General features: G+C 41.0%; 1 protein-coding gene across 1 annotated transcript in view; it reads left to right on the top strand.

Annotated features, from left to right (window-relative positions):
* Positions 1–26,570, top strand: part of DNAI1 (dynein axonemal intermediate chain 1) — a 139,090-nt gene that overhangs the window by 57,147 nt on the left and 55,373 nt on the right. The window contains exon 13 of the mRNA XM_040089974.2: positions 13,072–13,319. Within this exon, the coding sequence (XP_039945908.1) occupies positions 13,072–13,319 (248 nt within the window). The remainder of the gene's footprint in view (positions 1–13,071; positions 13,320–26,570) is intronic.

Raw genomic sequence — 26,570 nt, 5'->3', positions numbered from 1 at the left:
ATATGTAAGTTACTGTGTAAGCTCCTGAAGTTAGATGGCTTGTCATTATTCCTAGGGCACAATGGTACAAAGAAAATTTAAAAGGCCTCATTAAAGACTTTTTCTCCAAAGACTTTTCTGTCTTTTGTCCTGGAGACGAGCGTGGATCATTTTTCAGCAGAATGCATTAGTAAAAACATGAAGGAAATCTATCTAATTTAATGTTTTCATTAGTTGAAACTTGTAAGATGTTCAGACTCTTCTTAGTTTACCTTTGGTTTCTTGCTGCTGTGAAGCACAACCACATTTTCTTCAATGTAAAATCTTCCTCTGCTTGTTTCTGCTTAGGGAACTCAAACATATTTTCTCAATTCTTCTCTTCATGCTTGGTAATACTTACTAGGCTGCCAAACTGTAGAATATAACCAGAAATATCTGGACGCTAAACTCCACTGATTCATATGATATGCCACTTCAGGTTAATCAGGAATGCTTTGGAAATTCTGACCATTTAAAAATAAGTGCAGATCAAATTTGCATTTTTTGTAAACTTTTAATATCAGAACAGTGTGAAAAACTATTCATTTTGTGTGTGTGTGTGTTTTAAAATTATTTTGCATGGTATGTTCTCATGGGTATCATGTTACCCTGGTTTTTCTGAGTTTCTTTATTAGCCTTTTGATTTTCGTAAATGAAGTCAGATCTTTTAGTTACTGTAGAATATTAGAGCAGTTTTTCTACCTTTCCCACAGAAGTAATATAAACAAATCCTTTGTTTTTCATTCTCTGTCTTTTGTTTGCATATTTCTAACCTGAAAACAATTGTAACTGACAATTCGTCTGGCCACTGAGGCTGAGGGGTGGAAACCCCAAAAAGCCAATCTTCTGCTAGACCCACAAATGTATAAAAAGTAAAAGAATAAACAAAGGGATCTCTTTCTCTCCGCTCTTTCAGCTGGGAGCTGGATCAGAGGAACCTCTGCGAAAATCTCTTGTCTGCGTGTGATTTCTTTGTGTGTCTCGGTGACAGTATCACTTTGCTCTGGCATATGTGAGAGATGATAAAATTGAATATTTTTTAGGGTATGGTAGAATTAAGTCAATTAGAGAAGGTAGGAAGAAAAAGTATTCAGTAATGCTTAACTGTATCAGTGAGAGATCAAAGTGGTGAATCATATAAGTAGATCTGAGTTGTTTGATCCTTACAGTTTTGTTTTTCTGGGTGTGAGACAAGCAGAATACAACTTTGCTGTGTGAAAAACTTCAGGCTCACTGTGTTTGTATGACTGTACAATCTATGCATCCTTAATTTTTCAACATTATCATGATGGATTTATATCATTGATGTAATTTAGTAAGTGGCTGCTCTTGGGAAAAAGCTCACCTGCAATGAAAGAAAGGCAACAGATATTGCACCATGAGCTATTGCAAAGTCTTTCAGTCCTGAGTTATTCTTATCAGATTCCTCCAGGTATGAGAGAGCTGCCTGGGATTTGCTGGCATTCTCCAGTTTCTCCCATCAAATGGTGTGTGATGGTTTCCACTGTTGTATAAGAAATCTTCCTAGAGGGACAGCTGTATCAGCTCTTGTATTGTTTGGTGGGTCCTCAAAAAAGAGACCAGCAAAGTACATTCTCAAGATGCTGATACTTATCCCTACCCTGGCTCCCACTGAACAGGAGAGGAATTTTATGGAGCAGAACATGCTTTCTAGATGCTATGCAGTCCCAGTCTTCTTCGTCTGCTGCAGAGATGCTGGAGGGAAGACTGACTGTCCAACAGCAGCCTGGCTGGTGGACATGGGAAATAGTGGGGACATAAATTCCCCTTTAACTCCCACAGCAGATCTGTGTGTTGGCCAGAGCCAGATCTGCTTTAGGCAGAGGCTGGCTTCTCAGAGCTGCAGGTCTACAAATTTGGCTGTCACCAGAGAAAGGTGGAAGTTTCTTATATGAATAAATACCTGGTGGAGGGGAATGACAAAAACCAAGACGGACTCTTCTCAGGGGTATCAGATGAAAGGCAAAAATCAGTTGATATGAAATTATATAGATAAAAGTCCCTTACAATGTAAGATAGGACCTCTTTGCTGTGGGGGTGGTTGAGCAGAAGAGCAGTATTTTCACACTCTGGAGAGGCTGATTTTAAAAATCTGACAACATAGTCCTGGACACTGTGGTCTGACTGACACCACTTTAAGAAGGCAAAATTGGACTAGGTGTTCTCCAGAGGTACCCTCACACCTTAGCTATGCTGGGATTTGGTGTTTTTTTCCTTTCTTTTTCTTCCTTTATCCATCATATCTAACTGTAAGCCAAAATGTGCTTCATGTTTTGCATATATATTTGATACTTTATGTGGCACTTTTGGAGCAGTTCCATTCCCAAGTTGCAGCTTGTTGTTCTTTGGAATTGTCACTCTGAAGGACCCTCTGTCCTTTTGCCATAACTATCTTTTCCCCTCTGACCTTGTTACTTCGTCAAAAGATTGAAAGCTATTGCTTTGTGGCAGTATACAGTGCAAACTGAGGTTATTTAGGCAATTTGGAGGTGAGGAAGGCCAAGGTGAAGCTAGGGACACAGATGAGCTTCTATAGATAAATTAACCAGAAAAGGAAGGTCAAATGAGGTGCAATCCCCCAATTAAAAAAAATAAATAAATTTAAAAATGGAAAACTTGTAACACCAACTAAGGAAAAGGCTGAGGTACTCAGCAGCTTTTTTTGCCTCAGTCTTCAACAGTAATCTCTCTTCTTACACCTCTCAAGTGGATAAACAACAGAATCAGGACAGGGGGAGCAAAGTCCCTCCCACTGTAAGAGAAGGTCAAGCTCCTGACCACCTGAGGAACCTGAATGTACATAATTCTTTGGGACCCAATGAAATGATGTGGTTGCCAAGCCAGGCTCCATGATATTTGTAAAGTCATGGCAGTCAGATAAAGGCCCAGGTGACTGGAAAAGGGAAGCCATTGTGCTTATCTTGAGAAATGGTAGAAGGAAGGACTCCAGGAGCCTCCTGTCAGCCTCCCCTCTGTGCCTGGGAAGATCATGGGATTTAGTTTTGCTGCTAAAACTCTGCTAAGGCACATGGAGAACAGGGAGGTGAATTGAGGCAACCAGCATGGCTTCACCAAGTCCTACCTGAGAAAGCAGAGGCTTTTTGTGATGCTGTGATTGCAGGAGTGGACAAGGAAAGGGTTACAGATGTAATTTATCTGGAGTTTTGTAAAGCCCCCACGACATCCTTCTGTCTAAACTGGAGGGAGATGGATTTGATGGATGGGCTGTTGGGTGGTGAGGCATTGGCTGGATAATGACATCCAGAGTGTACTGGTCGATGTCTCAGAGTCCCAGTGGACATCAGTGACAAGTGGTGTCCTTCACGGATCCATACCGGGACCTGTGTTCTTTGGTATCTTCATTAATGGCACAGATAGAGGGATCAAGTGCACTGTCAACAAGTTTGATGACAACACCATGCTGAGTGATGCTTTGGCACACCTGAACAATGGGATGCCATCCAGAGGGACCTGGACAAGCTTGAGGAGTGGGTCCATGGGAACATCATGAGGTTCAAGGCCATGTGCAAGGTGCTGCACCTGGGTCAGAGCAACCTCCAGTACCAGCACAGGCTGGGCATGAACAGACCCGGAGCAGCCCTGCCCAGAAGGACTTGGGGGTGCTGCTGGATGAGAGGCTGGACATGCCCCGGCCATGGCACTCACAGCCCAGAGAGCCAAACGTGTCCTGGGCTGCACCCAGAGCCCCGTGGGCACCAGGGGAGGGAGGGGGTTCTGCCCCTCTGCTCTGCTCTGGTGAGACCCACCTGGAGCTCTGCAGCCAGCTCTGGGGTCCCAGCACAGGAAGGACAGGGACCTGCTGGAGTGAGCCCAGACAAGAGGCCACCAATATGATCAGAGGGATGGAGGATCTCTCATATGAGAAAAGGCAAAAGTAATTGGGGTTGTTCAGCTGGAAAGGAGGGCTTCAGAGTTTTTTGTGTTATTCCAGTATCTGAAGGGAGCCTACAAGGGCTATTTACAAGAACATGTAATGACAGGTCAAGGGTAGATGGATAGCTTTAAACTGAAAAAGACTAGGTGTCGATTAAATATTGGGAAGAAATTCTTTACTGTGAGGCACTGGCACAGGCTACTGAGAGAAGCTGTGGATGCCCTGTCCTTGAAAGTGTTGTAGGCCAGGCTGGATGGGGCTTGGAGCAACCTGATCCAGTGGAAGGCGTCCCTGCCTGTGTCAGGAAAGTTAGAACAATATGATCTTTAAGGTACCTTCCAACTCAGGCCATTCTATGATTCTGTGAATCTGTTTGAGATTAACAAGTATTTAGGTATTTCTGTTTCTTTCTTTTTTCTTTTTTTAACTTTTTTTTTTTTCCTCTGAAATCTACATTTAGCAGCTCTTAAAATCCATTTATGCTAACCCCAGATTATACACTTAACATACCTACTTAAGATACATAATATTTCACGTACTATAAATAAAAGCAAGAAAACCCCCCCACAATTTCTGTCAAAGAAGTGAATATCTGGTTTATATCCCAGCCTTATACAAAAAGGAATGTTGAAAAATATTGTCCAACTTTAATGTTCAGTAGCTGGCTGCACAGAAAAATGGGAAGAGGTCCATTAGGGACCTGGGAGACGCTTAATTACAAATTAGTAGGCGCCTAGGCAGTCCTCTAGAAGAAATATCACTGTTTTTATACCCTGTTTTTATAAACCTTTGGTGTTAACTGATGCTGCAAACTGGTCAGGGGCAGGTGTTGGATCAGTAATGGTGACTCTTAATTTTCATGATGCATGCTAGTGCAAAATTGCATGCCCATATGTATGACTCTGCTTCTTTCTTGCTCCTCTATCAAATCTGAGTCTTCTGCCAAATATTCTCAAAAATGTTCTCAGAGCGGTTGTATCATTTCTCATTGTCTCCTCAGTGACCTGAGCTGCACATGTCTATCTCATCAGGCATCATCTATCTGCTTCCAAGAGACCACAGCACTGCCATAAAGCGCTAACTTTCCTGTCTCTTAGTTATGGAATACATAAGCGTCTCCTGCAGTGTGTGCATCTCCCTCAGTGCTGTTCTGGTCAGGGTTACTGAAATGCTAGCAGCCTGGCTTGTTTGCAGGCTGGTGTGATTATCCAGCGGCAACACATTTGTTGATGTCCGTTTGTGGCATGATCCTGGGGATTTCTAATCGTTGTGTGCCGCCTGGAAGCCTCTCGCTTGGCCACTTGATGGCACTCTTAAATATTTAGTTGGTTGCAAGTGTTCTCACATACGCTAATTTCGTAGAACAGGGAGAGAAGAAACAGCCGCAGGTATTAAACAGTGAGATACTATCAAAATTGGAGCTTATAACAACAAAAGCAAGAAAGGCAGGAGCAAAAGTTCAGGTGATTGTGCCAAAAACTGCCCTGTGTATAACAAGAGGATTTACATCTGTCCAGCTTCCCAGCTCCAGAGTGGTCTGCAGATACAAGAGCTGCCTCATCCTTTCCTCACAGGAGAGGTGCTCCATCCTTTTAATCATCTTGGTGGCCTCCTCTGGACTCACTCCAACAGGCTGAGGTCTGATGTGCTGAACACACCAGAGCTAGATGCAGCACTCCAGGTGAGGTCTCATGACAGCAGAGCAGAGGGGCAGAATCCCCTCCCTCAACCTGATGTTGGCTTTCATAACATAAAGGCAGCTGCACCATTATCATTTACATTGTAAAATCATGCCCTTATGAGCATCTTATTTGAAGAAGAAAATTTAAGGAAGAATTATAGTGTGTGCTAGACCCATGATGAAAAAGCTTATCTGATCAGAATGAGAAAACTCCGGTTTTATACAGAGCATTGCAAACTCAGCCAAATCGCATATTCTTTCTCTTTTTGCACTGCTCACCTGCTCACCTCACTCTCAGGGAAGAGCTGACATGAAAGCCAGATCTTCCTGCTCTTTTCAGTAAAGTGCTACATCCTTTCATCCCCTTCTCCCCTGTTGTTGTTTGCTTTTGAGCCTCTGCTCTCACAGGCCCTGACAAACAGTGCATGGTTCCAGTGGTTCCTAAATACTCTTTTTTGTTGGCCAGGTTGACTGTGGTTTCTCTTGTATTACTCTGCCAGACTGTATTTTAGAGTAAGGAAGACTATCTCTATCTATCCATCTCTACTTCTGAGGTGTATCTTGCCTCTGACATGTGCGGGGCCCACAGCACGTGTTAGTACTCTGACAAGGCTTCAGGACATGTATAAATTACAACTTATTTCATCATCTGTCAATTTTGTCTTCTCTAAAATATCCAGAAGACTTTGAAATTCTGGTTTTGTACCTCTCTTATCCAAACTGCAAGTTCCTAAGAGCCCCAACTAAAAATGTTAACTGGATCAGGAGTAACAGGGATTAGTCAAGCAGCTGGTGAAAAGTGTCAAGCAGAATGTTAAATTTGACATTCAAGCATCTAAATCAGCATAAGCCAAAATGATCTATCATTAGCCTCCTCTGCACTGGTGGACTTGCTCAGCATTTGCAGATCTTGCAGTACCAATACTGCTAATTGTAGGGTATATATTTCCTTTGATAGGAAATGCCTGTACTCATAGTTCAGGCCCATGCAAGTGGTCTCAACAGAGACATTCAGCTTCTAGTGACAAATGTCAGAAAATAAATGCCGGTGGAATTATCATCTGAGGCAGTGTCTCAGAGGGGATGCTGTAGTAGCCCTGGATCTAGGGATTGTTTTCATTGGTCCTGTGGATGGAAATATAAACTCACAGCAGATGAAATGTGTGACTGATGAAAAGGCAGGTAAAGTTGTAAATCATGCTGAGAACAGAGCTGTCGTACAGAGTGATTAATGTTGTGGTAAACCAGAATTATTCAAAGCAAATGCACTTTAGTGAGGATAGAGGGATAGAGTATTGTACTTCTCTAGACAAAAAAAAAAAAAAAAAAAAAAAAAAAAAAAAAAAAACAAAAAAAAAAAAAAAAAAAAAAAACCAAAAAAAAAACCACCACACCCAATTTTGTGTACAAGTAAGAAATTTGAGTCCCCAGTGTGGTGTCTTGGCAAGAAGGATGAACATGATTCTGGTGTGCAAACAGGGTATCCTGAATAGCAGTAGAGATATTATTTAAACATTAGTGAGACTAATACTGGATTATGTTTGATTCCAGAGCCAACATTTTTCAAAGCATGCAGAAAAACTGTAGGTAGTTCAGAAAGAGCTCCAAGTTGATTCAAGAATTGGAGAGCATGCCCCAAATTTGCAGAGAGAGCAACACCTAGTTGAAATTTGGACTCAAAATTAATTATGTCTTTTCCCTTGCACAAATCTTAGCAATGTGATATCCTCCATTGGTCTCTGGAAAGTTTCTTAATATTCTACTATTCTTCATGTTTGCTGAGAAGTGGCTTTCTCTTTGCAGCTGTGGTGGCAGTGCCTTTCACTGGGTATGGCAAATTAATGTTGGTTCCTGGCTTTTTGCTAAGCAGCCCTCTCTGTGCAGTACTGGTGAAAATAAATGGTAATTTTTGAGTTCAGGCTGTGATAGTTTTCAAAAGTATGCTGAAATATGACTAGTGTTCAGTTTTTAGAGTATCTTAATGAAGAGAAACACCATATATGAAAGAAGTCCTTTATCCAGTCAATGTAGGCATAATAAGAATTAGCAGTGGCAAGCCAGGTAAGTCAAGTAAGGAATTAGGTGCAGCTTTTTAATCTCTTAAAGTGATTAAGTGTTGAAACACACTGCAAAATGAAACAGTGGCTTCTCTGTTTTTTGAGATCCTCATATGAAGTACGCATATACTTGCCAAAACCAAGTTATCAGGCTTAAAACAGGATATGCCAGTAACATTTTTGGATCTGTGAAAAAGAGGAGGCCAGGCTTTCTGGCCTTGAAGTAATGAGTTCTCAAAACATTTCTGGGAAAGGACTCTTTTGAAAGTCCAATATTCATATTTTCATTGCCCACAATATGGTTCACAGCCTGATCCATGGTGATGTGGGATCTATCAACACAACATTTTGTTGTACCCAAGAATCGTGTACCTGAGTACTCTGAGCATTTAAGGGAATTGAAACAGAATGAGCACCAATGATCCTACTTTAAATTTCTCATGGATCCTGGAATGCAGGCTGTTTGAGCAGAGCCCTCTGAAGTCCAAGCTCTGTTTCCTGTTCTAGCTTGCTGTACTGTCTTTGGCAGTCCCCTCTGCTGCCCTTTCTCATTCTATAAAAAGGAATGCTGCATATACAAGCTTAAAGCACTCTCAAGAGCTAAAAAACCTTGAGATATTGTTGTTATTCCTGAAGAGCTTTGAAAACACATTCAGCACATGCCCAAACTCTCTGAACTCTTGGAAAGGTTTGTCTTTTCCTGATTTTTTGGAACTACTGGCATACAGTTAAGCTCAAAGTGCCAGCTGTTTCCTTTCTTACAATACACCAATTCTGCAACTGCAGCAAAGTGTGGAATTGACACAGCTTTTTAAAATAAGCCAGGACAGAGTCTTGCTAAAACATTGCAAGGTCATCCAACTTGTTTCACAGTGGGTTAGATTAGCCTGTGCTCAGTGTCCTGCTGCACAGGGTTTGCTCACTGATAAAAACAAATTGTATTGAAAATTCACTAATTTGTGGCTTAATCAGTCATTATGTCTATGACATGCAGATGGAAGCACACTAATATTCCTAGATTATGCTCAGGGCTTTGAAGAGTTCCAATTTGCTAGGGAAGATTTGCTGGTTTTTGTTTTTTGTGGGTTTTTTGTGGGTTTTTTGTGGTTTTTGTTTTGCTTTTTTTTTTTTTTTTTTTATTCTACATTTTAAATATTGGAAAGATGAATAAATAGTTGAGATATATCTTTGGCTACTTACAATTTTGTCTGTGAAACCGATGTCTCCTCCTCAGAGGAGATTGCCTCACCAAAGTGTAGAGCACACCCCGCCCCTTCTCTTGGCTTCTTAGAAAACCAGTCCTAAAGGATAGAGCCCCAGCCAGCCAGCTCATCGAAGCATGAGTGTATCTGGGAGAGTTGAAGTGCTTGTGTAGCTGTGATGCTCAGAAAAAATCAGCTGTTCACAAATGTCCTTCATTATTTTTTTTTTTTTTTCCAGGAGGGCTCTTAGACAACACAGGACAGATTTTAATCACCAGTAGTTCTTTTTAGCATAATGATATCTTGATCCAAGTCATATCAGTGAGACTGCATGTGGACTTGATTTTTAGAAAGTAATCACAGGATCACAGGATCTAAGATACAAGTCTGCCCAGTGTTTAAGGTTTTAAATCCCCCAAAGAGAAAGTAATTTGCCAGTTTATCACACAAGAAACTGTAGCACTGGCTCCTTGGGTAGTAAAATACCAGCTTTATCTCATGTCCGTGGAGGGTGCCCACACTGGGATTTATTGTGTGGCTGCAGGATTTACCCTAAGCATTGTGCTTTCTACCCTGAAGATGCTGTTGCTTTGAGCATAATGGTTCAGCCACTAAGCATTTTGGAGGAAATGGAAGAAAACCATGTATGTGTCATGGTTACGTCCATGAATAAAGAGGTAAAGATATAAAAAATTACTTTTTAAAAAAATCTGTCTAGCAAACAAAATACTTTGATCTAATTCTTTTAAATTCAGCAAGGGAGTAATATAAATTAAAAGTCTGTTAAAACAAGCACTTAGTAAGCATCAGAACAAAAGATTCAGATGCTTTTCAGGTTATTACTTTGCATAAACTATTTGACAATATGAAAATGATGTTCTGGGGTTCTTTTCTACTACTACAGTGTTTTTCTGGAAAGGGTTTGGGGTGAATCTGTCCACCTTTAAAGGCTTATGCAGAGGATTATTTTAGACACTGGTCATAGTTGGTTTGAAACCTATTTCTGTTTGCATGTGATGCTCACAGGCCCAGTTCTCCATGTCGAGACCAATACTCATGCTATGTGCATCTTTCCTTAGCAAAATTTGTCTTCCTACATACACTTGTTACATGTCAGGGTCTAAAATTTAGCTTCTGCTCAGGTGAACACTGAGGCATCCTCATGGCAGCAAAAGTCTGTTCACTCTCTTCTTCTTGATGTGTTGCTTTATGTCTTCATGTAAAGAACAAATCCTGCTGGCATTAATTATCAGAAAAACTGCCTGATATCTCTAATATTTCCAGCCCTTGTATCTCAGGAAAAAACCCCAAACCACCAGTTTGCACTTCATGGGTCGACACGGGGAAGATATTATCTATTCTTCCAGTCCATACAGTTATATCCATGAGGTGCAGAGCAGCTCTCTCAGTCTGAAGCCTCTGTTTTCACTTCTAACAGCTGTTCACCATTGTCAGATCTTGGCTCAGCACCTTTTGCTTGGCTATGCACTGTGTTCTTCTAGCACTGATTCATCCTGCACCCTGAGAATTTGTCTGCCCAGTGTTTTGGGGCAAAGTGCAGTACTCTGCTTGTTTTTACTGAAAACCAAAAGCCTTTTTCTTGAAAATGCTGCTCTTCAAAAATATGGCACAGATGTGTGCTGTGCTTGCCATTCTGGAACATTGAATCTCACTAATGAAATAAGCCCTTTCAAAAAATTATTCATTAAAGAATATGTTGGTATGTCACAGATTAGTACTCTGGAGATGAGAATTCAACCTACATTAAAATGGATTTATATGCCTATGCTCAGCAGGTTAGTGTTTTACTGGGGTTTATGTGTCATGCTTCAGTGTTAATTGTGGGTTATTCTCATCACATTACCTTTCATCAAGAATAGGCTGTACTTTATCAATCATATTATTCAGCCTTATGTGTGGTATTCACACATCTGTGACTTAACCCACATTCCTGACATTTGATAACATTAAGGAGACAATATGAGTAGGATTCAGCTCTTGAATTAAGGTGGGTTTTGCATTCCATAGTGGCCACTGCCAGTGGAGCCTAGAGATTAAATCAGCACTCACAGTAAACTCCCCTTTAAGGTGTTGCTGGTACTAAGGGTAGCAGGAGCTTGACTCTGAGTGCACAGCCAGCCATACATAGACCTGCATTTGGGTGTCATAATATGCAAACCAGACCCTACAGTTCACTCTGCTAGAGCTTCTTCCCAAGGCTTTGCTTTTCTTCTGCCGGACTAACACCAAGATCGACTTGCTGAAGCTGCTGAGTGATTTCACCTGATGAAGGGCCTCTCTATCAACTCTAACAGAGATCAGATCACTGGGAAGAGAACCACCTCCAAAACCCCACTTAGATCTGTGGTTGAACCCCTGTAGAGGTGTCTCCTCTGCTGTCTGTGCAGAACATGGGGGCAGCTCTCTGAGGATCCTCAGCACAGTGCTAACAGACAGAAAATTAATGTACGCTACAGACCTTTTGGGAATATGCCTGGTTGGTCAGCCCACTCCCAGAGAAAAAAGAATATGAAGTAGGTTGAATTCAAAAGCTATCCAACCAATTTGACTTAATTCTGTTCTGTGTCACTGCTGGTGGTCACTTCCACAGCCTTCCCTAGTGTTTTTGCTTCTGAGAAGAGCACAGATTCATCCTTATCATGCATGGGCCTCAACTAAATATCAGTTTAATGACATTACTTGGCTAAGAATAAAGACAATTCTATGAATTAAAAAAACTGGGAAATCTCTGATGGAGAAAATAAGTTCACTTTCTTTTCAGCAAAAATTGTAGGAATAACATTCCCCTTCTTTAAGGAAAAAAAAAAAAAAAAAAAAAAAAAAAAAAGTTAGAATTATTATTTGGGGTCAGATATGTTTAAAGTAATGCCAGTTTTGGAATCACCTTTCTGCAAAATAAATAAGCTATTTTCCTCATGTGTCCCCAGTACAGAGAGACCTGTGAAAATATACTATTTTGATAATCTAGCACAAAGCAGTAATAATAGTTTTGTTAATGTGTGTTTCTTTACTGGTTTTTTGAATGCTTTTATGTGGCCCTGTTAAACATGGAGTACACAATGTCTGTACCTGCATGCTGACTTGGAATCAGTTTACTGCTAAGGAGAGTTCTCTAAAGTTAGTGTTATCACTGGAGTACACATTTACTAAGACCTGATCCTGCAGGTTGGACAAAATGTGAAGAAAGGTAGGAAACACTTTTAAAAGGAGAGAACTGTTCTGGAAACAGAATATGTAGGGAGTACTTGAAGCACAGAAAGCAGTAAATTTATTTCGCATATACTGTGTGCCTGAGGGCATTGGCAGTAATAAAAAGCACTGGATGGCTAGGAAGCTCTCAGAGGCAGCATTGTTTTCATAGATTAGCAAAGTTCCTTCATTGTTTCTGGAGAGCTTATCTACATCAACAGCTTTTCTTTCCCTTTCATAGAATTTCGAAATTGTTTTTTTACATGATAGAAATACCCTAAGAATTGCAGAGACAGTCAGGGCATGATAAGAAAAAACACAAAAGAAAGATGGTCCTACTGAGAAAAGGGAGAGCTAATTTCAGGCAGCACAAATAAAAGGTGAATGTAAATAGAAAAAAGATTGGAAATTCTTGGCAAAAGAAAGAGCTTCTGTGCCAAGCTTCTGTGGACATAAATAGAAAATATAGCTATAGTGATTTTTACATTGTCCAGTTATGAGTAATGGCAATTGATATAATGCCTTACAGATATGGTAGTGAAATATTTTTCTTTGAAAAAGTAGTGGAGACTGAAATAACAAATATTGCCAGTACTGAAATAGAAATGGTGCTATGCTTGTTTCAGCCTGTATGTCTGCAATACAGTGAAGTCCTAACCCACGGAAAAAAATGTAATCCTAGCCCAAGGAAAGAAGTGTCCACAAAATTCTTTCTTTCCTCCACACTTCTCCTCCAAGTCTTCCCAGCTCTTTCTCCTTGGAAAAAAGCATAAGAAACCAGCAGTTTTTCTGCATAAGGACGTTGTGCCTATGTTCTGGGGGTAGTATATCAATGGTGGAAAGGACGTAGGCACACCAATATGACCATTTGGTCCTGTGACTGGTAACTTTGCATTCAGGTAGGTTTCAGGCATAGGTGGGCGATGTCTGTTTCTATGTTTCGGTAGCTGAGGATCCTGGAAACTGATCTTACATCTCCTTGTTTAGATGACTTCATGAAGCAGGGCCACGGCATGCTCCTGCTCTACACACTGAAGAACCCCTCCTTCCCAGAGTACTCCTACAGCAGTGAGAGTGGTGTCATGTGCCTGGATTTCCACAGTGACCACCCCTACCTCCTGGCAGCAGGCTTCTATGATGGCAACGTGGCCATCTACAACCTGAAGAAAGCAAGCTCCCAGCCCAGCTACAAGAGTAGTGCCAAGTCAGGAAAGCACACAGAGCCAGTGTGGCAGGTAAGAGTGCTTTTCCTTTCCTATGACTGGGCTTTGAATTGCACAGAACTTGGGCACAGCAGGAAAAGTCACATATGAGGAAAAGTGTACATGTGATTGATTAAGTTGTATTTAAAGCTAATTTTGAAGTATGCACAAAGGCAAAGCAACTGCAGGAATTCTTCGTCCTCAGCAGATACTAAACATGCAAGCAAAAGTTTGCTGTAAACAATTATTTCTCCTTAGTTTTCATTATTATAATTGGCTTCTTTTTGAAGAAGAACTGGTATCCTGTGTATGTACCAGCATGCAACACTGTTTGTATTCCAAACAGAAAATCACAGGACAGCAAGTGATAAGAAGTGCATAAAAACAAGTAAAACAAGTATTTCAGCCTAAAAGAGAGCACTGTTGGGCACAAAAGTCCAGGGGTAGCTGCCTGTGGAACTGGCTGCCAGCAAGATTCAAGACATAGCACCTTGTAGTTGACTTTTAGTTGATCTTTAAGTACTCTAGTGATTTCAGAACTGTGATGTGCAGGTAATGTTCTTAAACTACTGCCACCCTGACATATGTCACAAAGAGTCACCAGACAGGTGGTACTTTGAAGGGTTAGGGTAAATTTGTTGCTACATGCAGTTAACTAGCTGTGTCTACAATATAATCTGAGCTCAGATTGAAGCATTGGAAGGTATATGTGCTTTTGATCTTGTTCTTAGCAGTAGAAGTGTGGCAGCACATATTTCAACGTGGTCTGTATGAGCCTGTTGAGGTGCAGGGGTGTATGATTGGTTCGCTAGCCTGGGCTAAAGGTGTTGCTGCGGTGACTGTGGATGTCACCTGATTTAAGTTGGCTGATACAGTCACACACTGTGTTCCTTGAACTTTGGCACATGCCTTGCATTGATTGTCCCCCAGCCATGGCTCTTTGTTATTGTATCTTCCAGTAAAAGTCCAGGAAATTAAGGGGAGCTGATGGGACTACAGATGAATATGGAATATGCCAAGAGCAAGGCCTCTGCTTGCTATAAACAGAGAGTTTGTACAAATGTAACATTTCAGAGAAGACATGAATTTTACATTTCCTGCCCATCTGTCCAAAGCTTTTCCTCTAGCAGATATTTATAGCTCTTCTAACAGGTTAACAGAGTAGCCCAGAGACACTCACACACACAGACACACACAGACACACACAGACACACACACATGTACAGAAAACTTCTGAGCTTTTCCCGCTGCCATTTAGGCTTCCAGTAAAAAAGCCTGGCCAAATAGTAAGTCCTAGGTGAATATTTTCATGGTCTTGCTGCAGCATGCTATGGGAAGTTGCAGCTGTTACTGCACATTAGAGTCACAAAAATACCAGATTCCTTGTGCCCCAGATGATATTGGAAAGGACTGTATGCTGAAGAGGTGTTATTAGTAGCCTGTTTCCTGCAGACCAGGGGCAGGTACACAAAGCAGTGGAGGCATTCTATAGGGGGTAGGTTTATGAGTGGCAGCAGTGGGGCTCAGAAGTGAAAAAAATCATTAGGTGCTATAGGAAGAAAGATCTGAAAAGGAAAAAAACCTACTCTGTGGATAGGGATAGATGTGTAAAGAAGTTTCTCCTTCTTTATTTCCACAGGTTGAGTACTGAGAATTAAAATTGTTAGTTTTCTTTGGCAATAAAAAAATTTTCTCTGAGCTACCTGGTCTAGTGGAAGATGTCCCTGTCCATGGCAAGGAGGTTGGAACAGGATGGTCTTGTTCCAACCGTCCAACTCAAACCATTCCGTGATTCTGTGATTAAAATACTAATATTTTTATGAAACTTTAGAATTTTTGCTACAGAACTAGCAAGCCAATTTAATAGTTAGGTGATTCTACAGCAATGCAAAGAGCTTGTACCTCTGTTGGAAAGATCTGAAGTGTAAGCATTGGTCAATATCAGCCAAAAGGTTTAGAAAAGGTTTTCACTGCATTCAATGTGATGAAAAGCAGCATCGACTATCTGTTACGTTGAGACGTTGATTGTTATTCCTCATTCAGCATTGAATAATTCTAGAAGGTGATGCCTTTTTTCTCATATTTAGCTCAGAGGTCCCCTATTCTCCCCCATTTTCCCCACTAGTCTGAGGCCCAGTCTTTGTCTAGATATGAGATCTCAAAAAAATGCCCCTTTTTTGTAGGAAAAGTGAACAAAGTAGAAAAGTAACAATGTTATCCTGAGCAATTAGGAGCCTTTGTTCTCTGGACCGCCTGGCTTTTTTCTTTTGAAACAATGCATCCCTTTCACAATGGAAACAAAATGGGAAGTGAGTAAAGCAGACTGACAGCTCTTTTCTTGTGCTGTTCCATTTTCAGTGACTTAGTAATATATCAGTACGTTTGCATAAAACAAAGCTGATGTAATGTTCCCATTGTTAAGAGCAAAATAAAATAATGCAAATTTTCTACTTCTGCTACCTAAGAAAGAGTTCTACCTGATACTACTCCCTATTTTTCAAAAAAGCATAGCAATGGTTTCTTATTGATTTGGCAATTATCTCCCATGTATTAAGTGCTACTGCATTGTAAATAATGGAAATTCTAGCCTGTTTTAAATTACACATTTCTAATTGCTTATTACTAATTGTTGAGGATCCAAATCCTCAGAGAGGAGGAAACAGAGAGGAATAAACATGTACATAGACATATGAATGTATAAACATGCCATGGAATGTAGCTAATATCACCAAAACTCAGTTGTCACAGGATCACAGAACTAGAAATGGCCTCCCAGGTCAGTGAATTCAGGTTTCTCGACCTTTGAAGGTAAACACCAGCTTAAAAGGAGTCACCTCCTGTAAAACTATGTCAAACCTGTCATGTTCTGCTGGGAAAAAACCTATGTGGCATTAACCTAAACCCCATTTTAATCAAAGTTATGCTCTATTAGTCAGCAAAATCCTCACACTCCATAATCTCTGAGTAGGCCTACAAAGCAAGTCCCTGAACAGTGTATGTTTTTGAGCCAATGGCTCCGTCCCAGGGCTTGGCTCTGGAGGTTAGTGACGTTGGCCGATATGGAGCTACTGGACTAGACTTTGGCAGCCACAGGAGCTGTGTTCTCTGGTAAGAAGTGACACCTTGCTGCAAAGGATCTCTCAGCATAGAGCCTCTCCTTTTTCTAGCTTTAATTTTTTTTCTTTCTCCTTTCTTTTAAAAAGGTGATGATTAGGGGTTATTTACATCTAGAAGAGTGCTTTTTCTCTTACTTTCTACAGTGGGATATACCAAATATTTTAGATTTGAACTCTTTGGAAGCTGGAGTAGCTCAGAATCAGGAATTAATAACTGGAACTATGTGTCAGGGTTTGTTTCTGTTGTTCCATCTCCTTCCTAAAACACATCTTATTTGACAGATTTGTTTTCACCATGCACTTCTATTTTACTTTCACATCAAGCCAAATGGATGTTATTTCTACTGAGACTAGTGCAGAGGTTATACTGCTGCAGAGGGTTGGAAATAATCTTTTATTTTACTTTCTCACCATCAGAGTTACTGATGAAATTCCTACTGCAGAGTGTTGACCCTAGGATCTACAAATGGAACATTTCTTTTTCTTGTGCTTCAAGCAAATCTCAGCTGTCACAGGCATGCCTGTGTTGGCAGCATGGTTTGGAATTGCTATGGAGACCTCACTGGCTAGAAGCACAACTTTGTTCGGTGTTGATTACTGAAGCTGATCTGGCCTCCCTGAGGAGCTAATACCATGGAGCTTTAGTGCCATCCTGAGAGAATTATTTTCTGCCCTATATTTGTGAATGGGAAGAGAAAGGGCTGGCCACTGCAGGCTAATTCTTCACCAAACGCCAGTCAGGTTAGATGTGGTGCTCATGGTTTGGACAAAGAAGTCAAGGCAAGATGGTAATAGCCTGCAAACTGCCAAATTTAAAAGAGTGTCAGTTTGCAGAATAGTTTTCCAGCAGAACATGTAGAAGTCCCATCTCAAGCATCAACCTGACAAAACACACCCGAAATTGCTCACTGGAGTTTGCCACATAATTGTGTGATCCCTTCTATTTGTCTATTTTCTGTGTTCCAATCTAATTTCTTAAATAAATCTAAACTGAACTTTCGCATTTTGTGAAGCCATCCCAGAGTCACAGAAGTCTTGTTTCGCTGATAGAAGAAAATGAAAAATCCTTTAAAGTAAGCACAGCCTGCTATTCTTTACCCCATTCTGTGCTTCTGCACATAGCTTGTCATGGGTTAGTACAGTTTAGTTTTTTAGTTATAAAAGAATGTAAAATATTTCTCCAGGTCAGGACCTGGGAATTGCTTTAGAAGAGACAGAGACCTATCAGAGAGTTAGTTAGAATATTGACATCTATTCTGACTACTGAAATTGTTAGCTGCGACTTTGGGAAGTACTATATAAAACTCTTTGATTTCTTGTAGGTGGGCTCTTTTCCTTTTTCCTTTAGCCAGAGAGAGACAGGTAACATCAAGCTGGGCCTGCTGCTCCCCCCTTTTTGAGGAGGGGGAGCTGGCCTGAGGCTTGGCTGGATTCTATCAGCTCCCAGATGAAGGCGGGGGAAGGAGAGGTTGCTGTTTTGTAACAGCTACTTTCTTCAAATTTCCTTAGAGCAGAGAAAATATCTGCTAAGCCCCTGATGGGAGCTATGAGCACTATTTGGGCCGAGGCCACCCTGATTTACACTGAGGGGTGGGCTGAGAAGGCATTTATGATCTTGCCTGGGGTCTCTTTGTGATTTTAGACTGCCTGAGTGCTCCAATCTCTAATGTTTCTGCATGAGTTTTTCTTTATCAGCTCGGTCTTGAACATCTAACACTACAAGCTACAAAGAGTGAGAGACAAAAACTCTGAGCAGATTTAACTCTTTCCTAGCAACATGAAGCTTCCAGAGCTTGGCCCTTCTCTGAGTGAGTAAGAAAAGACAGAGTGAACATAAAAAACAACAGCTTGAAGTCAGTAAAGCAAGAGTAAAAAGACTATTGGGACAGAGGGTTGAAGAGTTGGTTGTTCTATTCTTACTTGAGCCATAGAGATAAACTCTATATTTAAGTTATTCCTTTAAATCATGAAAAAGATATGCATTTAGAGAGATGATTGTTTTGCGTGTAGATTTAAGCAAAGGTGTTCGTGATGAACTAAGTAATATCCTATAAGATGCTTAAACAGAGGTAAAGATAAGAAGCCCCTTACACCAGTGAAGAAGTGAGAAGATATCTCCGTACCTTAAAGTGAAGAATCCTTTGCTTCAGAGTTATTCACCTTTAAAAAGTGACACCCCAATATGCAAAAGTCTAAGACCCATGACCCATAAGCAGCTTAAGAAACTGCTCCTGGGAGGGTCACAAAAGCAAGTTTTCTCTGGGCAGTTGTTTTTGTGACAGTTTAAAACCCACAGGAAAACTGTTCTAAGTTGTCAGGATCCATGACTCAAAAAGATACTCTTCCCCTAATAAATTAATAAAAGACTATTATCAAATAATGAAACTGACTAAAAATTACAAGTTTTGTCTCTTTATGTTGTTTTGTAAAAAAGTAAACAGTTTGTAAGGGGAGGAAAAAGTGTTTTTTGAAGTTTCATTCCATTTTAGTTTTTTCCAACTTTCCGTTTTTCTATTCTTTTAGTGTATACCAATAAACTATTTTTTAATTTTAAAATTAAGCCTGCTTTGTTTTTCTCCTAGTCTCTCTCTCACAAAAAGAATAAGTACCAAGACCAAAATTTAGTGAACGTGAAACCACTACACAGCTCTACAAAGAAAGGTTTTTATGAGAAGCTGATCATATTTGCTGCACTTAGGAGAAAAAAAAGGGATTTTGTTCACAATCCACTGTCACACCAGCACATTGTTTAATTTCTGATGGTGAGCATTCTCCAAACTGTCATCTGCATTCAGACAAACAGATTTTGCTGCTTGCATTTCCTCTGAGATGTTAGTACTTCACATCATACTTTGTTCCTTTGGCTTCAGGCACACAAATTGTTTGATGCAAAGAAAACACAAGAAAAATATAAGACAGAAGGTTGCTGTCAAGGTCAGAATAAAAATCACCTGTATCAGAGCAGCCTCAACACCCCTTCTGTTGTCTTCACTGAGAAGCACAGAGTAGGTGTTTGCTGGGGTTAGTTCAGTGAAAAAAATCTCATTCAACTCTGTGATGATACTGGTAGGGGATAACTCTAGAGGAGAAACAGAAATCTGAAGAAGAAAGGAAAGCAACAGAGACCTGAAGCCAAGGAATCTGAACCTAAGAAAGGGGGAAGAATATAGCCTTAAAGCAAAATAGAGCAGAAACCTAATTGTGAGAATCATTTAGCATGAAACCTCTTCAGTAGTGCAAGACAACTGTGTTTCTCATATTGGATCAGTTCAATGTTTGCACAGAGGACCTTCCTCTTCAGCTTTCTACTTTTTTTGTGCCACCACCCATGCTTTGCATACTTGACCCAGTGCAAACAGGGCAAAAAGTCAACTTCTTACATCCCAGAAGTAAAAGAGACCAGAGAGGTCACTTCATTCATTCTGCACTGCACAGGAAGCAGTGGGAGAAACATCCATTGCCCAGTGAGTATGCGTTTGGGGTCCGGAGATCTCAGTCTGTCAGAGGCTTCCTCGTGGGAGCAGTCCTTAGTTGCAGTCCTGCTCCCTACACCGAATTCTGTGTCCAGTAACAGGCTGTTGCAGCAGCAGTTGTCCTGTCTGTTGAGTATCTGACACTGTGTTCCTCACTGCAGCACCATGAGGTATTTAGTGACTGACAAGCATCACTTGTGTCCCTGTCCTCTCCTGGAGGGAGCTGGGAATGAAGGGCTGTGCTTGGGAAGAGTTGCCATATGCTTGCTGCAGAAATCAGGATCAAGATCAGCAGCTTTCTGGTTGTCCTCAGTTGCTGTGAAAGCTGACTACAGGCACAGCCCTAATGGAGGAAATCCTGTCTCCCACAGAGTTAACTGCTACCACTTTTTGGAAAGACTGTGCTGAGCCACAAAAATTCATCTGGAGGCTTTGGGTTCATTTATGCTTGGTAGAAGTGGTGGAAATTGCAAGATAGTCCTGTAGCAGAAATATTGGGTTAAATCTTTTGCAGCATGCTTGTACCTTGTCCAAAACTGTTGGACACTTTTTAAAGCACTATAGGTTAGGAAAGGTAAACATCCAAATGCTTATTCCTAAATGTCTTTGACGATAATGAACAAAGTCCCTAATAGTTTAACTTTGGCATCATACTTTTTGAAATGGTATCTAGTTGTGTCTTCTGAAGATTCAGAAATTATTCATGGTTATTTTTAAATTGTGCCTTGGGCATGGATTCTTTTGGGTTAGAAATTGTCTAGTAAAGTGTCCATTGCAGATCATGTAATGTTTGTCTAAAAAAAAATGAGCTCTTTTCGCTGTGGTGCCACATTTCCCTCTGAACTTCAGATGCTGAACTTATTTTCTACCTTTTGCTCTCACTGTTCCTTGCTAAATTAGATACTTCTCTCATGCTTCTCTTACCCTCTTCCTTTTACTTAAGATCCAAACCATCCTTCTGTGGGTTTTCAGGTTGATTATTTCTCTTCTGGTGTCTCCAAGCAATATACAAGAAACTTTCTTTGCCAGTTAGTTGCACTAGGGCTGATTTATGGATAAAATTTCACTTATAAAATTTAGAAGTCCCTTCAAGCCTTGGAATGTTGGAAGATGTTAGCCTGAGGTTTAAAATATCAGAGAAGTTGTAATGCATTTGTTTGGTTGCTTGGATCTTTGAATTCTGTTCTGCTGCTTTATAGTGTGTATAATAATATGCTGATGGGTCTTAATGGCTCTTATACAGCCTGTGAAACAATAGAATGCTGCTCTGAAGAGGATGAAATGAAAGTAAGAGAATGATAATGGCAGAGTTAGAGGCAAGGAACAGTGCAGGCAAGGTTGTGTTGATACATAGCGAGATACAGTGAGCTGGGTGCCATGACCCCCACCCTTCTCCTACCTTGGGAGCCACAGTGAGCTGCTTGATGTGTTGTCTGGGGCTCTTAGCATCCAGCAGGAGAGAGGAAGAGCAGGAGAGAGAGACTCTCCCAGGAGAGTCTCTCCTCTCTCCCCATCCCTGCTGCAAGTCCACTTAATCCAGTGGTGATGGGAACCTTCTGTCAGGCATGTTGCACACACTGTCTCTGATGTAACAGCAGGCAGTTACAGGCAGTTTGGGGGTTTGGAAGTGAATCTGCCTGCCCTGTGTGTCTGCTTTTCCTACATACAGAGTGGGAAACTTCATATTTTGTCTGTTGTGAATTGGGAGTCTTGCACCATTAGCACAGTCAGAATTGAAACCAAGAGATGTGAATTGCACCGGTGAAATACCCCTGAGTTTTGTTGGCCTTTGGCATGCATTGCTCAGCTGCATGCTGTGTCTGACATGGGAACACAGCCACTGACAGGACAAAGAGGTGACAGCCTAATGTCTGGTTCCTTCCTCCTCATCTGCTTACATGCCAGCCTAATGAATTCACTGGACAGTACTCTGAGAGGAACAAGCACACAGATTCCTGGTGAAACACTGTACAGAGCAGAACATCCAAATCCCAGCAGGAAGAGAACAAACTGAAAATAGGGCCAGCCTTATCCAGTGCTATTTATAACTGAACTCTGCTTCCTTCAGATGAATCTGAATCTCTGAAGCATGAATGATGCACAAGCCTCAGGCTGTGCCTTTGCCCTGCTTCAGTGGCACTTCTATGTCCGCGCTCTCTGCTTACTGCTTAGCTCCTCCCGCCATCACCACATGTGCTCTCTAGTAGGAAAGGTTTTGCTACACTTTTTCTGTACCCCAAATTTGTGGATGGTCTGATGCACTAGGCCTAATTCCTTGCTCCTCTTGGCCGACCTTGTACCCTTGAGTTTGCTTGTGCTGATGAGATGGAGCCTGGTCCTCTAAATCCCAGGAAGATCCCATCAAGGCGGAGAACACTCTATCTAGGTGTAGGAGAGCAGTGTTTTTCTAAAGAGGAGTCTTTATGGAACTAGATATGACATGAGAGTTTATCTTAGAGTGTTTTCTCATTGCTGTTGAGCTCATCTACTTCTTTTCCTCCAGCTATCAGGAAGTTTTCAAGGACTTTGGAGGAGAAAACAGTGAGAATGCTTATAGCAAAACTTGTAAGTACCCATATGCTGCTAGAAGGAGAGAAATAATTTGTACAATTATTAGATGGTAAGTTCCTGGTATTGACTGTAGCCAGAACAGCTGTATTCCACCAGATAAGCCCAGTATTTGGTGGTACCCATAAATAAAGCCATGATCCAGTCTCATGCCAGTGAGACAAGTGGGCTGCTCCTGGAGCATGTAGGCAGTGCTGGGCTGTGTCTTCTATTCCAGGAGATTTTGAGATGCTTTTCATTATCATAGGTATTCTTCCTTCTGCATCTTTGCTTAGTGGCATATGATCCTGCCAAGCTGGCTGCCTGGGTTGCTGCCTGATTTCTTTGTAGATGAAGCACCTGACTTTGTTTCAGTACCTATTTACTGTTACCACACCTGTCATGTGTGTTCACACATGTCATGTTCATCGTCACAAACATACAGTGGGTAAAGCACAGAGACATTTGAGTAAATCCCTGCCTCTGCTACTGATAGAATAGCTGGGAGTCCTTTAGGTTGGAGTTGCTCATTAAAGATGTAAGAGAAATGCAGGACGCCCAAACTGACTAAGAGACATTGGAATCTTTGAACACTTTGATATTCATCAGATGTCTAAATCATTTTCTCTCTAAGACAAACACTACAGACAAATATTTAAATATTACTGACTCACCTTGGGAGTTACTCCTTATAGACCTTACTTCTTCAATAGTTCTGTTGTGGAGGCAAGTTTACTTCCTAAGCAAATTGAACTGACCCATTCTGCCTTGTTGCATGATTTAATGGTAAAATGTCAACCATTTTTTCTACAAAAGACTGAACAGCACTGAGAACTCTCCTTTGCTTAGCAGGTCCCTTATCTGCAGATTCCTGTCATAGCTGAAACATTTGCATTTGAAAGAAAACCCAGATTTTAAGATATGAACATTTTTCAATGGATTTATTTTTAAGTAACAAGTAATTTTCATTTATCTCTCCCCATCATCTTTTACTCACACTCAAAAGACTTGTTTGCTATACAAAACAGTCTCATCTATTGCAGTGAACAAAGCAGTCACAATGTGATTGAACATGACACGCAATAAACATGTGAGGGGGAGACTGAATTTAAAGTAAAACTGCACCTTCCTTTCTGGAACTGGGAAACTGTGAAACACAGAAACGAGAAGTGGCAGAGGCCTTGAGAGTGTCCTCTTCTTCCCATCATGCTTCACAGATGTTGTGTTATCATTCTTGAAGTGTTTTTTTTCAAAATGAGACTAGGCAGTCTAGCTGTCTTCACCAGTACTAACAGACTGGAGTCATTGCCTTCTATGTCTTACATGGTACACACTTCTTAATACATGTGAAAATATTTCTGTGCCACTCCAGCAGTGTCACTTTACTGACTGCCTTACCAGCCATTGATACTTTTCTGCACTACAGTCACCCAGACAGAAATTCCCTAATTTCTACACATTTAATACTTTCTTCGTCCTGTGTCCCTCTGCCCTTGTCTTTATCACATTTCACCTTATTATTTTCAGATAACAACTCTGATTTTTCAAGATAACTTTGAGTCCTTATCCTAATGAAATTCATCTGCAAATGTTCTGTGTATTTTGCCATTCAGTATGCAACTTACGAATGAAAATATTGTATAGTACTGAACCTGATGCCTTGGACAGGCCAGCTAGAACAGAGGCTAGACAAAGTTAAAAGATTAAAGCTAAATAAAGTTAAAAGAAATGAGGATAGTCACTCCTGGGAACCATCTAGAGATGTTTTCCTATATGGTCAAGAAATCATTGTCTAAACCTTTGGAAATTCATTTTCAAGCATTCATTCACTTCACAGTATTTCCTTATCTTTCTTCTGAAGACATCACAGAGAATATGCCAAAAGCCTTACAAAATTAAAGATAACAAATCTGCTCTTTCTCTTAGATTTGTTACCCTGAAAAGGAAAGAAATAAATTCTCTTTGACAAAGTCTTTCTTTGAGGAGACCATATTCACTGATTCTCATTTTCTTATCCTGTACATATGTACCGATGACTTAATACTTTGTTCCAGCTCTCAAAGTTCAGCGTTAGGCTGACTCATCCACTGTCCTTTAACCTATCCTTCAAGACAGGTTTGCTTTGTGTCTCCTGGGGGCATTTTTGCCCTGTTCCTGTCTACCAGGACCTCTCCTCTCTTTTCGTAGCTAATTGCTATGAAATCCAAGGATTGCTTCAGCTGCTCCTTTAAGTACCATAGATGGAATTTCATCAGGCCTTACAGGATTGGATACATATGCCTGTGCTCCTTAAAGCTAGTTTTGTTCATTTTCTAGTTACAATTTATTTTTTATATGTCACTGAAATAAGGACAGCATTAATGCTTCTGTTTTACTTGTAGTTTGATGTGGGACTTGCCTTCCTTTAAATAATAAATGGATTCTAGGAGGAGGAGGCTCAGATGAGCCTTTCTGGGGTATCAGATTTTGCCCTCATGCAGGCATCAGCCTCCTGGCCTGAAAAATCATTTTGCCTCATAAGAGTCTCCAACATCCTCCCCATGGAGATACCTCAGGCAGTGGCAGAGAGGTGTCCCTCAGCTCATGGACTCTTTTTACTGTGAAGTTCCTGCATGTGCAAAGACTCTAGAGTGTGACAGTGACAGCTCAGCTCTCACCAAATGGAAGGCCTGATTCTTCACGTCTGGGATGGCTTCTCCCCTTTTGTTGTGGCTTGATTCACAACTTGTGCCAGTGTTTATGCTGGTGTTTTTCTAGAACGCAGGGTTGCAGATGTGGGGAGGAACTGTGCTTTCACAGCAGAGTTTCTGAGAAAAAAATAATCAAGGAGTAATACTTTCTGCAACAATGTTGACCAAAGCACACTTAAAAAAATTTTTTTTTGTGATCTTTCATTCTTACTAGACATTCCACAGCAGAGATATTGTCTGTTTCCCAGTTAATAGACAGGAATGGCAAAAAGTGCAGATAGAGACCAGCAATCTCTTTTCTCAGTGTGCATCACAGGACAGGAGCCCTTTATGCTGTACCCTGCCACGCTGGCTCTAGAATGGGCATGCTGGTGTTTCCATGGTTCTGGTGCACCTCACTGAAAGACCAGCTGGGCATACTAAGGTTCCTGTCTACTTGCCCACATTTACCTTTAGCAGGAAGTCCACACCTACAGATAACAAGAGCACAGCTAAATCTTCTCCACAGTTGTTATCATATGCTCTGACCGCAAGCAGGACCCAGGAGCTCTTTCTTCACCAATTGTAGACTTAGCCAAAGAGTCTGACTGGGCTGCTTTGATATTTGACCAGGCTACACTCCGTTATCACAAGCCGTTTAAAATCTTCATTACTGCTGATAGTCAACATGAGTAATCAATGAGGACTAAGCCCAGTTTTTGCTTTTATTTCAAAAAACCACTGTGGGGAATGAAGTTTTCTGTCTTCCTTCCACCCACCTCTACATAGGATAATTTGTACTGCTGTCCAAGTTGGCAATGGGGAGGGGCTCCAGACCCTGCACTCTTTCTTGCCTCTAAACTTTGCTCTTCTGTCTCTTTATGTATAAAAGCTGATGCTGGAGTTACTTTGCTTGTGAGGTAAGTATTCTGTACTTTCTAGATGGCTGAGTGTTTAATTTTGGGGTGTCTCTTGTGACTGATTGCAGGAGAGCAGTCTTGCGTTTTATTACACTCCTCAGGGTGCCTGGCCTTGGTTTCACTTGTGGTAGCTGGCAGAGGATCCTCTGTGAGGTGTCAAGGTCCACTTGTGTCCACTTGTTGTGTCAAGCAACAATTGCAGAATAGCTGGAAATGTCCTTGATCGGGGACACTTGAAAACTTTGTTGTAGATGCATTGCTTTATCTCAGCAGCAAGGAGGGACAAACTATTTGCTCCAGCAAAACAAAAGGTCAGTGGACTCTGGATAAGCTGAGTGTAGGAGACTTTTCACACCAGCAGATCCCCTGGAAAACAGCACGGATAAGTGACCCAGAGAGGAGACTTAACAAAGAAATGGTGATTTATCATTGGCAGGAAAAGAAAGTGAAAGATTTCTTCTCTGATCATGACTTATGTTTCTGAATGCTGTTTTGCTGAAAGTTGTTGTCAGGAACCAACAAGAAATGCATTTGAGGGTGACAGAGTGAAGAAATAGAA

The sequence above is a fragment of the Hirundo rustica genome, chromosome Z (genome assembly GCF_015227805.2).
Source record: "Hirundo rustica isolate bHirRus1 chromosome Z, bHirRus1.pri.v3, whole genome shotgun sequence".
Classification (NCBI taxonomy): Eukaryota; Metazoa; Chordata; class Aves; order Passeriformes; family Hirundinidae; genus Hirundo; species Hirundo rustica.
This window is presented reverse-complemented; position numbering and strand designations above follow the sequence as displayed.